Consider the following 12,703-nt stretch of genomic DNA (forward strand, 5'->3'; position numbering starts at 1 on the left):
TGCAGGGGAAATCCAGATGGAATGCCAGGTTGGAATCTAGAGCCTGCAGGGGAAATCCAGATGGAATGCCAGGTTGGAATCTAGAGCCTGCAGGGGCAATCCAGATGGAATGCCAGGTTGGAATCTAGAGCCTGCAGGGGAAATCCAGATGGAATGCCAGGTTGGAATCTAGAGCCTGCAGGGGAAATCCAGATGGAATGCCAGGTTGGAATCTAGAGCCTGCAGGGGAAATCCAGATGGAATGCCAGGTTGGAATCTAGAGCCTACAGGGGAAATCCAGATGGAATGTCAGGTTGGAATCTAGAGCCTGCAGGGGAAATCCAGATGGAATGCCAGGTTGGAATCTAGAGCCTACAGGGGAAATCCAGATGGAATGCCAGGTTGGAATCTAGAGCCTACAGGGGAAATCCAGATGGAATGCCAGGTTGGAATCTAGAGCCTGCAGGTGAAATCCAGATGGAATGCCAGGTTGGAATCTAGAGCCTACAGGGGAAATCCAGATGGAATGCCAGGTTGGAATCTAGAGCCTGCAGGGGCAGTCCAGATGGAATGCCAGGTTGGAATCTAGAGCCTGCAGGGGAAATCCAGATGGAATGCCAGGTTGGAATCTAGAGCCTGCAGGGGAAATCCAGATGGAATGCCAAGTTGGAATCTAAAGCCTGCAGGGGAAATCCAGATGGAATGCCAGGTTGGAATCTAGAGCCTGCAGGGGAAATCCAGATGGAATGCCAGGTTGGAATCTAGAGCCTGCAGGGGAAATCCAGATGGAATGCCAGGTTGGAATCTATAGCCTGCAGGGGCAGTCCAGATGGAATGCCAGGTTGGAATCTAGAGCCTTCAGGGGAAATCCAGATGGGATGCCAGGTTGGAATCTAGAGCCTGGAGGGGCAGTCCAGATGGAATGCCAGGTTGGAATCTAGAGCCTGCAGGGGAAATCCAGATGGAATGCCAGGTTGGAATCTAGAGCCTGCAGGGGAAATCCAGATGGGATGCCAGGTTGGAATCTAGAGCCTGCAGGGGCAGTCCAGATGGAATGCCAGGTTGGAATCTAGAGCCTACAGGGGAAATCCAGATGGAATGCCAGGTTGGAATCTAGAGCCTACAGGGGAAATCCAGATGGAATGCCAGGTTGGAATCTAGAGCCTGCAGGGGAAATCCAGATGGAATGCCAGGTTGGAATCTAGAGCCTGCAGGGGAAATCCAGATGGGATGCCAGGTTGGAATCTAGAGCCTACAGGGGAAATCCAGATGGAATGCCAGGTTGGAATCTAGAGCCTGCAGGGGAAATCCAGATGGAATGCCAGGTTGGAATCTAGAGCCTGCAAGGGAAATCCAGATGGAATGCCAGGTTGGAATCTAGAGCCTGCAGGGGAAATCCAGATGGAATGCCAGGTTGGAATCTAGAGCCTGCAGGGGAAATCCAGATGGAATGCCAGGTTGGAATCTAGAGCCTACAGGGGAAATCCAGATGGAATGTCAGGTTGGAATCTAGAGCCTGCAGGGGAAATCCAGATGGAATGCCAGGTTGGAATCTAGAGCCTGCAGGGGAAATCCAGATGGAATGCCAGGTTGGAATCTAGAGCCTGCAGGGGAAATCCAGATGGAATGCCAGGTTGGAATCGAGAGCCTGCAGGGGAAATCCAGATGGAATGCCAGGTTGGAATCTAGAGCCTACAGGGGTAATCCAGATGGAATGTCAGGTTGGAATCTAGAGCCTGCAGGGGAAATCCAGATGGAATGCCAGGTTGGAATCTAGAGCCTACAGGGGAAATCCAGATGGAATGCCAGGTTGGAATCTAGAGCCTACAGGGGAAATCCAGATGGAATGCCAGGTTGGAATCTAGAGCCTGCAGGTGAAATCCAGATGGAATGCCAGGTTGGAATCTAGAGCCTACAGGGGAAATCCAGATGGAATGCCAGGTTGGAATCTAGAACCTGCAGGGTCAGTCCAGATGGAATGCCAGGTTGGAATCTAGAGCCTGCAGGGGAAATCCAGATGGAATGCCAGGTTGGAATCTAGAGCCTGCAGGGGAAATCCAGATGGAATGCCAGGTTGGAATCTAGAGCCTACAGGGGAAATCCAGATGGAATGCCAGGTTGGAATCTAGAGCCTACAGGGGAAATCCAGATGGAATGCCAGGTTGGAATCTAGAGCCTGCAGGTGAAATCCAGATGGAATGCCAGGTTGGAATCTAGAGCCTACAGGGGAAATCCAGATGGAATGCCAGGTTGGAATCTAGAACCTGCAGGGTCAGTCCAGATGGAATGCCAGGTTGGAATCTAGAGCCTGCAGGGGAAATCCAGATGGAATGCCAGGTTGGAATCTAGAGCCTGCAGGGGAAATCCAGATGGAATGCCAGGTTGGAATCTAGAGCCTGCAGGGGAAATCCAGATGGAATGCCAGGTTGGAATCTAGAGCCTGCAGGGGCAGTCCAGATGGAATGCCAGGTTGGAATCTAGAGCCTTCAGGGGAAATCCAGATGGGATGCCAGGTTGGAATCTAGAGCCTGCAGGGGCAGTCCAGATGGAATGCCAGGTTGGAATCTAGAGCCTGCAGGGGAAATCCAGATGGAATGCCAGGTTGGAATCTAGAGCCTGCAGGGGAAATCCAGATGGGATGCCAGGTTGGAATCTAGAGCCTGCAGGGGCAGTCCAGATGGAATGCCAGGTTGGAATCTAGAGCCTACAGGGGAAATCCAGATGGAATGCCAGGTTGGAATCTAGAGCCTACAGGGGAAATCCAGATGGAATGCCAGGTTGGAATCTAGAGCCTGCAGGGGAAATCCAGATGGAATGCCAGGTTGGAATCTAGAGCCTGCAGGGGAAATCCAGATGGGATGCCAGGTTGGAATCTAGAGCCTACAGGGGAAATCCAGATGGAATGCCAGGTTGGAATCTAGAGCCTGCAGGGGAAATCCAGATGGAATGCCAGGTTGGAATCTAGAGCCTGCAGGGGAAATCCAGATGGAATGCCAGGTTGGAATCTAGAGCCTGCAGGGGAAATCCAGATGGAATGCCAGGTTGGAATCTAGAGCCTACAGGGGAAATCCAGATGGAATGTCAGGTTGAAATCTAGAGCCTGCAGGGGAAATCCAGATGGAATGCCAGGTTGGAATCTAGAGCCTGCAGGGGAAATCCAGATGGAATGCCAGGTTGGAATCTAGAGCCTGCAGGGGAAATCCAGATGGAATGCCAGGTTGGAATCTAGAGCCTGCAGGGGAAATCCAGATGGAATGCCAGGTTGGAATCTAGAGCCTGCAGGGGCAGTCCAGATGGAATGCCAGGTTGGAATCTAGAGCCTTCAGGGGAAATCCAGATGGGATGCCAGGTTGGAATCTAGAGCCTGCAGGGGCAGTCCAGATGGAATGCCAGGTTGGAATCTAGAGCCTGCAGGGGAAATCCAGATGGAATGCCAGGTTGGAATCTAGAGCCTGCAGGGGAAATCCAGATGGGATGCCAGGTTGGAATCTAGAGCCTGCAGGGGCAGTCCAGATGGAATGCCAGGTTGGAATCTAGAGCCTACAGGGGAAATCCAGATGGAATGCCAGGTTGGAATCTAGAGCCTACAGGGGAAATCCAGATGGAATGCCAGGTTGGAATCTAGAGCCTGCAGGGGAAATCCAGATGGAATGCCAGGTTGGAATCTAGAGCCTGCAGGGGAAATCCAGATGGGATGCCAGGTTGGAATCTAGAGCCTACAGGGGAAATCCAGATGGAATGCCAGGTTGGAATCTAGAGCCTGCAGGGGAAATCCAGATGGAATGCCAGGTTGGAATCTAGAGCCTGCAGGGGAAATCCAGATGGAATGCCAGGTTGGAATCTAGAGCCTGCAGGGGAAATCCAGATGGAATGCCAGGTTGGAATCTAGAGCCTACAGGGGAAATCCAGATGGAATGTCAGGTTGAAATCTAGAGCCTGCAGGGGAAATCCAGATGGAATGCCAGGTTGGAATCTAGAGCCTGCAGGGGAAATCCAGATGGAATGCCAGGTTGGAATCTAGAGCCTGCAGGGGAAATCCAGATGGAATGCCAGGTTGGAATCTAGAGCCTGCAGGGGAAATCCAGATGGAATGCCAGGTTGGAATCTAGAGCCTACAGGGGAAATCCAGATGGAATGTCAGGTTGGAATCTAGAGCCTGCAGGGGAAATCCAGATGGAATGCCAGGTTGGAATCTAGAGCCTGCAGGGGAAATCCAGATGGAATGCCAGGTTGGAATCTAGAGCCTGCAGGGGAAATCCAGATGGAATGCCAGGTTGGAATCGAGAGCCTGCAGGGGAAATCCAGATGGAATGCCAGGTTGGAATCTAGAGCCTACAGGGGAAATCCAGATGGAATGTCAGGTTGGAATCTAGAGCCTGCAGGGGAAATCCAGATGGAATGCCAGGTTGGAATCTAGAGCCTACAGGGGAAATCCAGATGGAATGCCAGGTTGGAATCTAGAGCCTACAGGGGAAATCCAGATGGAATGCCAGGTTGGAATCTAGAGCCTGCAGGTGAAATCCAGATGGAATGCCAGGTTGGAATCTAGAGCCTACAGGGGAAATCCAGATGGAATGCCAGGTTGGAATCTAGAGCCTGCAGGGGCAGTCCAGATGGAATGCCAGGTTGGAATCTAGAGCCTGCAGGGGAAATCCAGATGGAATGCCAGGTTGGAATCTAGAGCCTGCAGGGGAAATCCAGATGGAATGCCAAGTTGGAATCTAGAGCCTGCAGGGGAAATCCAGATGGAATGCCAGGTTGGAATCTAGAGCCTGCAGGGGAAATCCAGATGGAATGCCAGGTTGGAATCTAGAGCCTGCAGGGGAAATCCAGATGGAATGCCAGGTTGGAATCTATAGCCTGCAGGGGCAGTCCAGATGGAATGCCAGGTTGGAATCTAGAGCCTTCAGGGGAAATCCAGATGGGATGCCAGGTTGGAATCTAGAGCCTGCAGGGGCAGTCCAGATGGAATGCCAGGTTGGAATCTAGAGCCTGCAGGGGAAATCCAGATGGAATGCCAGGTTGGAATCTAGAGCCTGCAGGGGAAATCCAGATGGGATGCCAGGTTGGAATCTAGAGCCTGCAGGGGCAGTCCAGATGGAATGCCAGGTTGGAATCTAGAGCCTACAGGGGAAATCCAGATGGAATGCCAGGTTGGAATCTAGAGCCTACAGGGGAAATCCAGATGGAATGCCAGGTTGGAATCTAGAGCCTGCAGGGGCAGTGGTCTGCTCTGTCCCAGAGAGTTCAGAAGTAGAATATGTTTGTTATGTTGCTGTCAATTATCCCACTATTGTAGCATACAAATTAGCCTACTGACCTGCAATGGATCTGCAGGATAAGAACTCCCACAGTGCCACAGGAAGGTGTTACAGGCCTACCATAGCTAGCTGCAGAAGATTGGATTTGATATAATCTGAAGGGTCACTTGTTCTAGGTCGCTAAGGTTGTCACACACCCTCACTCGCCATTGAGATGATACTGGTGAGAGGATTATGAGATTTGCAGCTCACTTGTATGGCGCACCCCGGTCCCACTGGAAGAACTTTCGCTCGATAGGCCAAAATACAAATAAAATATTAAATGATGTACGTTTTAAAACGTTGCATTTCTATAGGCCCAATAGTCTTTGAGCTCGTATGTGAAACTTTGCCTTTGTTTTTTTGTGTCGTTGAGGATGTAACTTGGATAAATTTGACTGCGCTGACACTTTCCTTTTCTGTGATAGGCCTACTTTTGTGCGGAGGAGGCGACGCCATAGAGGAGAATTCAAGTAAGCCTAGTCCTCCTTCTCATCCTAGCATGGTAAGTGATGTATTTGTATATTAACTCGTAAATACAGGTGAGTTAAGAAGTTATTGTTGGCAATATGTTATAGGCTTAACACACAAAACCAAATATATAATCAACATATGTGTTCTTTCTAATAACAAATAGCCTAGAATTGATTGAATGCAAACATTAGATCAATTATTATTTACAACCGTACAACTATAGTTAGGCCAGTCTTTCCAAAGGTTCATATGAGATGCCTATGCGGGATAGGGATTATGGATAATAAATCCACGGTCATATTTAGTCAGATAATCCTGAGTTTTAGTAGAGCCGTTTACACCCTGTAGAATTACAGACATCAGTGTGAAATAATTTTTGCCAATTCATGAAAATGTAGAAACAGTGTGTAGAACGAATGGTTAGACAGGTGATTTGTCAACATGACATGATCTTGTAGGGGCTGCTTTTAAGCACTTTCTGACAGAGGGATATGCGAACGCAATATAAACCAATTTGATTGATCACAATATGTGAATGCTGATGGTCCTCCTATTGTCTCAGATTTTCAGGAAGTTGGGGCCGCCACGTTTAGAACTTTGTCGTCTAAAGACCTGTGACTGCAGTGACACGCGTGGAGCAGCGGCTTGGCGTGTGCATAGCGTGTGTTATCCTTGAGATGCGACCACCGCTCTGTGCCTTCCACAGTAAACCTCGGACATGGGCCGCGCACGGACACACAACCCCTGACCACCCTAAGGCACACCCCGCCCCCCTCCCTATCTCTTCCCCTCTATTTTCTTCCATCCCTCGCTCCCTCCAGCTCCCTCGCTATCGGTATGGTGTCCTTTGGTTCCTCCTGCTTGCCGCCCTGTGCCTTTGGCCCATTGGACCCTCCCCTGCTCACGCTGCTCACTTCCGTGTCGGGGTTGTAGGGCCGTGGTCATGTGACCCTCTCTTCTCCAAGGCGCTGCCGAGTGTGGCGGCCCAGCTGGCCGTCAACCGTATCAACAGGTAGGGACGAGTTCAACACACGTTTTTCCCAATTGATTAGTTTAGGAAATATGCTTACTTAAGTTATGCAGGGGGAAAATGCCACAAATACTTTGAATTCAGAACATAATCTTGTTTATTTAAAGGTATCTGTCCCAAATTTTCAAATCGCTATGGATGCCTTCGATCAACTAATCGATTAATCTGTCTGGTATGTCTCAATAGAGACCCTGTCCTCTCACTGGCAGCCACTTTTGATTATGTCATTCTGGAAGAGAAGTGTGAGACTTCCAGGGCTCTGGATGGGTTCATGGGCTTCTATACCAGGTTTGTTGTAATGTACATTACTTTTCTTTACAATATGTCCAAAAAATCCTGTCAGGGTGCTACAGGGCGACTTGACACGTTCATTCATTAATTCACCAGGGCTACAGGCTTCATCGGGCCGGCCAACCCTGGGTACTGTGACGCTGCATCGCTACTGGGCAAGGGCTGGAACAAGGTGGGTGATGGTAGTAAATATCTTCTATTCATGTAATGGATTCTATTCCATTCCGTTATATTCCATTCTCTCCTCTCCCCAGGCGGTGTTTTCGTGGGGATGTGTTGGCTATGAGCTGGATGATGTCCGGAGCCACCCTACCTTTGCCCGTTCCATGCCCCGACCCACCTGGGTGCTGATCAGCCTCATGCAGCACTTCCGCTGGGCACAAGTTGGCATCATTGCCTCCTCAGAGGACAGCTGGGTGGAGACCTCCAGCAAGGTACACACACACACCTGTGCATGTGACATTAAAACTTGAAACAAGAGGTGCTATTTGGAAATGGGGATGGATACAAGCCGAATGGAGAATGCACTGCAGTGGCGCAGCGGTCTAAGGCACTGCATCTCAGTGCTAGAGGCGTCACTACAGACCCTGGTTCGTTCCCAGGCTGTGTCACAACCAGCCGTGATCGGGAGTCCCATAGGGCAGCGCACAATTGGCCCAGCGTCATCTGGGTTAGGGGAGGGTTTGGCCGGGGTAGGCCGTCATAGTAAATAAGAATTTGTTCTTAACTGACTTGCCTAGTTAAATAAAGGTTACATTGTGAATAATGCAGAAGCATGTGACTGTAAAGCCTCAGGAGTAGACCATTTATAAGCCTTTTATGGATCGACTACCTGGCTAATGCATGGCCAGGATTAGACAGACACCAGACACACTACTTGGCTAAGGAATGGCCAGGATAAGACAGACACCAGACACACTACTTGGCTAATGCATGGCCAGGATAAGACAGACACCAGACACACTACCTGGCTAATGCATGGCCAGGATAAGACAGACATCAAACACACTACTTGGCTAAGGAATGGCCAGGGTAAGACAGACACCAGACACACTACCTGGCTAATGCATGGCCAGGATAAGACAGACACCAGACACACTACCTGGCTAATGCATGGCCAGGATTAGACAGACACTAGACACACTACTTGGCTAATGCATGGCCAGGATAAGACAGACACCAGACACACTACCTGGCTAATGCATGGCCAGGATAAGACAGACACCAGACACACTACCTGGCTAATGCATGGCCAGGATAGAACAGACACCAGACACACGGTTGTTGAACCAGCTTTCGTTATAGCAGGGAAAGGGTGGCTTATAAGGGCTTGTTTTCTAATCAACAAAATGGAAAACAAGCCATTTTTACAGGAAAATAACTGACATATCTCTAAATACCAGTGTCACCGGGTTATCTAATCTCTCGTTCCATGATGGACATATAGTAAAGATAACGTACAAAGAACTACATAGATAAAAAGGGATGTACGATGACTGTTTTGTTTCTCCCAAACTTGATCTTTTCATAAAGCTTTGGTGATTAAGATTTATTTCAAAGCGGTCTCACGAGACAAACCCTTTATCCATAGTCTTAACTACTTGGCCAATGCACTAGGCAGGACAAAAAAAAGAAGCCTTCATTGAGAGGAGGGAAGGCTATGCTTGATTTTTAATGAAATTAAACTAAATGGGATAAAACATTTGTTTTTTATGTTTCTAAATGCGAGGTTTATGGGCACAAAAAGCACATCTCTCTTGTTCCAATTGCATATGGGCACTGTGCGTCACGGCTGGATAGGCTGCGCATTCGTTGTCAAAATCCATGTCATAACCATTAGACCAGCCATTCCCACTATACTGAAATTGGCACTTTGGCGCACCTCAGCGCAAGCAAGCTCATATAAAACAGGTAAATTACCAATCGTGGGTTTGAAAATAGAAGAGCGCAGACTTTAACAGATCGTTAGAGTTCGGCACTAACGCCACTTTAACGTCAGCCGAAAAGGCTTTTCCAATAATAATAATAATGTTTTATTATTGTTATGTTATTATTATCATTATTATTATTTATGTATTTATTTAAACAGAATGTTACTGTGTTGGGCACTAATAAAATTACAAGTCATGATTTTATACTGTAACTTTGTCTAATAAGTACCTATGACCGCTGACCTTTCTGCAGGTGGCCAACTCTCTGAGGAGTCATGGGATGCCGGTGAGGCTGGTGGTTACCATCGGTAACGACCCTGGTAGTGTCAGGAAGACCCTGGCCAAGCTCAAGAAGGTGGAGGACCTACGACGTGAGTACTGATATCATACACAAGGAGGAATGCTACTTTGACTCTATATCTTTAGAAGGGAGGAAGCCACTTTACACTATCGAGAAAGACTTATGTTCAGTTTGAATATTTCACAAAGTGTGACTGGTTGTGATATGGTGGAACTCAAACTTTCACTTACTCAGTCAAGTCAAGTTAATTTCTTAGATTGCCAGTAAGCTATAGGCAGGTAGCCTTGAGGTAAGATCTTTGGGCCAGTATCCAAAAGCTCGCTGGTTTCGAATCCCAGAAAGACAAGGAATGACATGGTGAAAAATCTGTAGTTGGGCCCTTGAGCAAGGCACTTGACCCCAATCGCTTCAGGGGCGCTGGACAATCATGACCCCACTTCCTGTGGGTGTCTCAGGGGCGCGGGTGTCTCAGGGGTGCGGGTGTCTCAGGGGCGCGGGTGTCTCGGGGGCACGGGTGTCTCGGGGGCGCGGGTGTCTCGGGGGCGCGGGTGTCTCGGGGGCGTGGGTGTCTCGGGGGCGCGGGTGTCTCGGGGGCGCGGGTGTCTCGGGAAGGCGGGTGTCTCGGGGGCGCGGGTGTCTCGGGGGCGCGGGTGTCTCGGGGGCGCGGGTGTCTCGGGGGCGCGGGTGTCTCGGGGGCGCGGGTGTCTCGGGGGCGCGGGTGTCTCGGGGGCGCGGGTGTCTCAGGGGCGCGGGTGTCTCAGAGGCGTGGGTGTCTCAGGGGCGCGGGTGTCTCAGGGGCGCGGGTGTCTCAGGGGCGCGGGTGTCTCGGGATATGCAAGACCACATTTCATTACACAGTTGTGTGTAACAGGATACATATAAGCACCCCCCCCCAAAATGTATAAGCTCCTCCTCTTTTCTCTTTCCACTTCCCCCCTGTATTCTCTCGTTACTCCCCCCTAGTGGTGATCATGTGTATGCACTCTGCCCTGATCGGAGGGGGACCTCAGAAGCTCCTGCTAGAAACAGCCCAGGACATGAGACTGACCGAGGGATCCCTGGTGTTCCTACCCTACGACACCCTACTCTACAGCCTACCCTACCACAACGTCACCTACCCTGCCCTGAGGAGCAACAGCAAGCTACTCAAGGTGATCAGTCTTGGTTGTTGTTGTGTGTCAGCATATGTAAAGAGTATTCGTTGCATAGTGTATGTATTTTCAGTTGAATTGCATGTGCGGATTGACACCCGTCTTGCCCTAGCTGTCTATTCTGTTGCCCATCTAATAGCGATGATTACTAGTCTGACTTTAATCCTCAATCCCTTTATAATGTGTGTATTGTTGTTGTCACATGACTAAGGAAACTGTATATGTGTTCTAAATCTGGCAAATAAAATGGATTCATTCATTTAATTTAAAGGCCTACGATGCAGTGTTGACAATCACTATAGACTCTCCCAAGACATCTTTCTACCAGGCCTATCAGGAGGCTATAAACAGGGGAGAGATAGCGGGGAATGTCAAGCCAACACAGGTAGATACATACGGGGGGCGGGGGGTGTGTGTGTGTGTGTGTGTGTGTGTGTGTGTGTGTGTGTGTGTGTGTGTGTGTGTGTGTGTGTGTGTGTGTGTGTGTGTGTGTGTGTGTGTGTGTGTGTGTGTGTGTGTGTGTGTGTGTGTGTGTGTGCGTGTGTGTGTGTGTATTTCTGCGTTGTTCACCATCTTGAACTCCCTCTCTCTCTCTCCATCTCACTTTCCCGCCCATCTCTCCTCTCCAGGTGTCTCCTCTGTTTGGGACCATCTACAGCTCCGTGCTGTTCATGGCCCATGCTGTCCACAGGGTCAAGGCCTCAGGGGAGTGGCTCTCTGGGGGGAACCTGGCCCGACACACCCACAACCTGGCCTTCCAGGTACATGGATGATTCAATGACTTATACGTATCAATACTGTATTCACTGTTGGGCACTGGCCACCCGGGGTAGCTTCATACATGGACACTGATGATTTAAAGGGGCAATCTGGGATTCAAACAACAAGAAAGTGGTTACCCCCACCACTTTTTGGGGGAACCAGCTGAGGCTTGATGCTGGAGAAATGCAACCACAAAGTTATAGATGGCAATATGGATGCAAGGACTGACCGTCCATGATATCAACATGATCGTTTTAACCATGTTTTGAAGGACTGACCGTCCATGATATCAACATGATCGTTTTAACCATGTTTTGAAGGACTGACCGTCCATGATATCAACATGATCGTTTTAACCATGTTTTGAAGGACTGACCGTCCATGATATCAACATGATAGTTTTAACCATGTTTTGAAGGACTGACCGTCCATGATATCAACATGATCGTTTTAACCATGTTTTGAAGGACTGACCGTCCATGATATCAACATGATCGTTTTAACCATGTTTTGAAGGACTGACCGTCCATGATATCAACATGATCGTTTTAACCATGTTTTGAAGGACTGACCGTCCATGATATCAACATGATCGTTTTAACCATGTTTTGAAGGACTGACCGTCCATGATATCAACATGATCGTTTTAACCATGTTTTGAAGGACTGACCGTCCATGATATCAACATGATCGTTTTAACCATGTTTTGAAGGACTGACCGTCCATGATATCAACATGATAGTTTTAACCATGTTTTGAAGGACTGACCGTCCATGATATCAACATGATCGTTTTAACCATGTTTTGAAGGACTGACCGTCCGTGATATCAACATGATAGTTTTGTTACGGCTGTCATAGTCGTTCTCCTCCTCAGACGAGGAGGAGCATGGATCGGACCAACACGCAGAGTGGTTAGTGTTCATTATTTAATGAAAGTAAAACAGAACACTTCAAGACACAAAACAACAAACGTAACCAAACCGAAAACAGTCCCGTGTGGCACGAACACTGACACGAGATACAAACACCCACAAAACACACGTGAAACCCAGGCTGCCTAAGTATGATTCTCAATCAGGGACAACGATTGACAGCTGTCTCTGATTGAGAATCATACCCGGCCGAATACAAACATCCCAACATAGAAAATCAAACATAGACAAACCCACCCAACTCACGCCCTGACCAACTAAATAAATACAAGAAAAAGGAAAACAGGTCAGGAACGTGACAAGTTTTAACCATGTTTTGAAGGGCTGACCGTCCATGATATCAACATGATAGTTTTAACCATGTTTTCAGGCTGTATTATTATTCAATACTAAACTCTGCCAGGGCTCCTGACACACACACACACACACACACACACACACACACACACACACACACACACACACACACACACACACACACACACACACACACACACACACACACACACACACACACACACACACACACACCTAACCCTGTCTAAGCAGT

At 48.8% G+C, this 12,703-nt stretch overlaps 1 protein-coding gene across 1 annotated transcript in view; it reads left to right on the plus strand.

Moving 5' to 3' along the window:
* LOC120030509 (retinal guanylyl cyclase 2-like) overlaps positions 1 to 12,703 on the plus strand; it is a 59,278-nt gene that overhangs the window by 23,118 nt on the left and 23,457 nt on the right. Inside the window, exons 2-9 of the mRNA XM_038975917.1 lie at positions 6,575 to 6,765; positions 6,970 to 7,071; positions 7,171 to 7,246; positions 7,329 to 7,508; positions 9,259 to 9,376; positions 10,270 to 10,457; positions 10,729 to 10,842; positions 11,087 to 11,218. Coding sequence (XP_038831845.1) covers positions 6,575 to 6,765; positions 6,970 to 7,071; positions 7,171 to 7,246; positions 7,329 to 7,508; positions 9,259 to 9,376; positions 10,270 to 10,457; positions 10,729 to 10,842; positions 11,087 to 11,218 — 1,101 coding nt within the window. The remainder of the gene's footprint in view (positions 1 to 6,574; positions 6,766 to 6,969; positions 7,072 to 7,170; positions 7,247 to 7,328; positions 7,509 to 9,258; positions 9,377 to 10,269; positions 10,458 to 10,728; positions 10,843 to 11,086; positions 11,219 to 12,703) is intronic.

This window comes from Salvelinus namaycush, chromosome 36 (genome assembly GCF_016432855.1).
Source record: "Salvelinus namaycush isolate Seneca chromosome 36, SaNama_1.0, whole genome shotgun sequence".
NCBI classification, from domain to species: domain Eukaryota; kingdom Metazoa; phylum Chordata; class Actinopteri; order Salmoniformes; family Salmonidae; genus Salvelinus; species Salvelinus namaycush.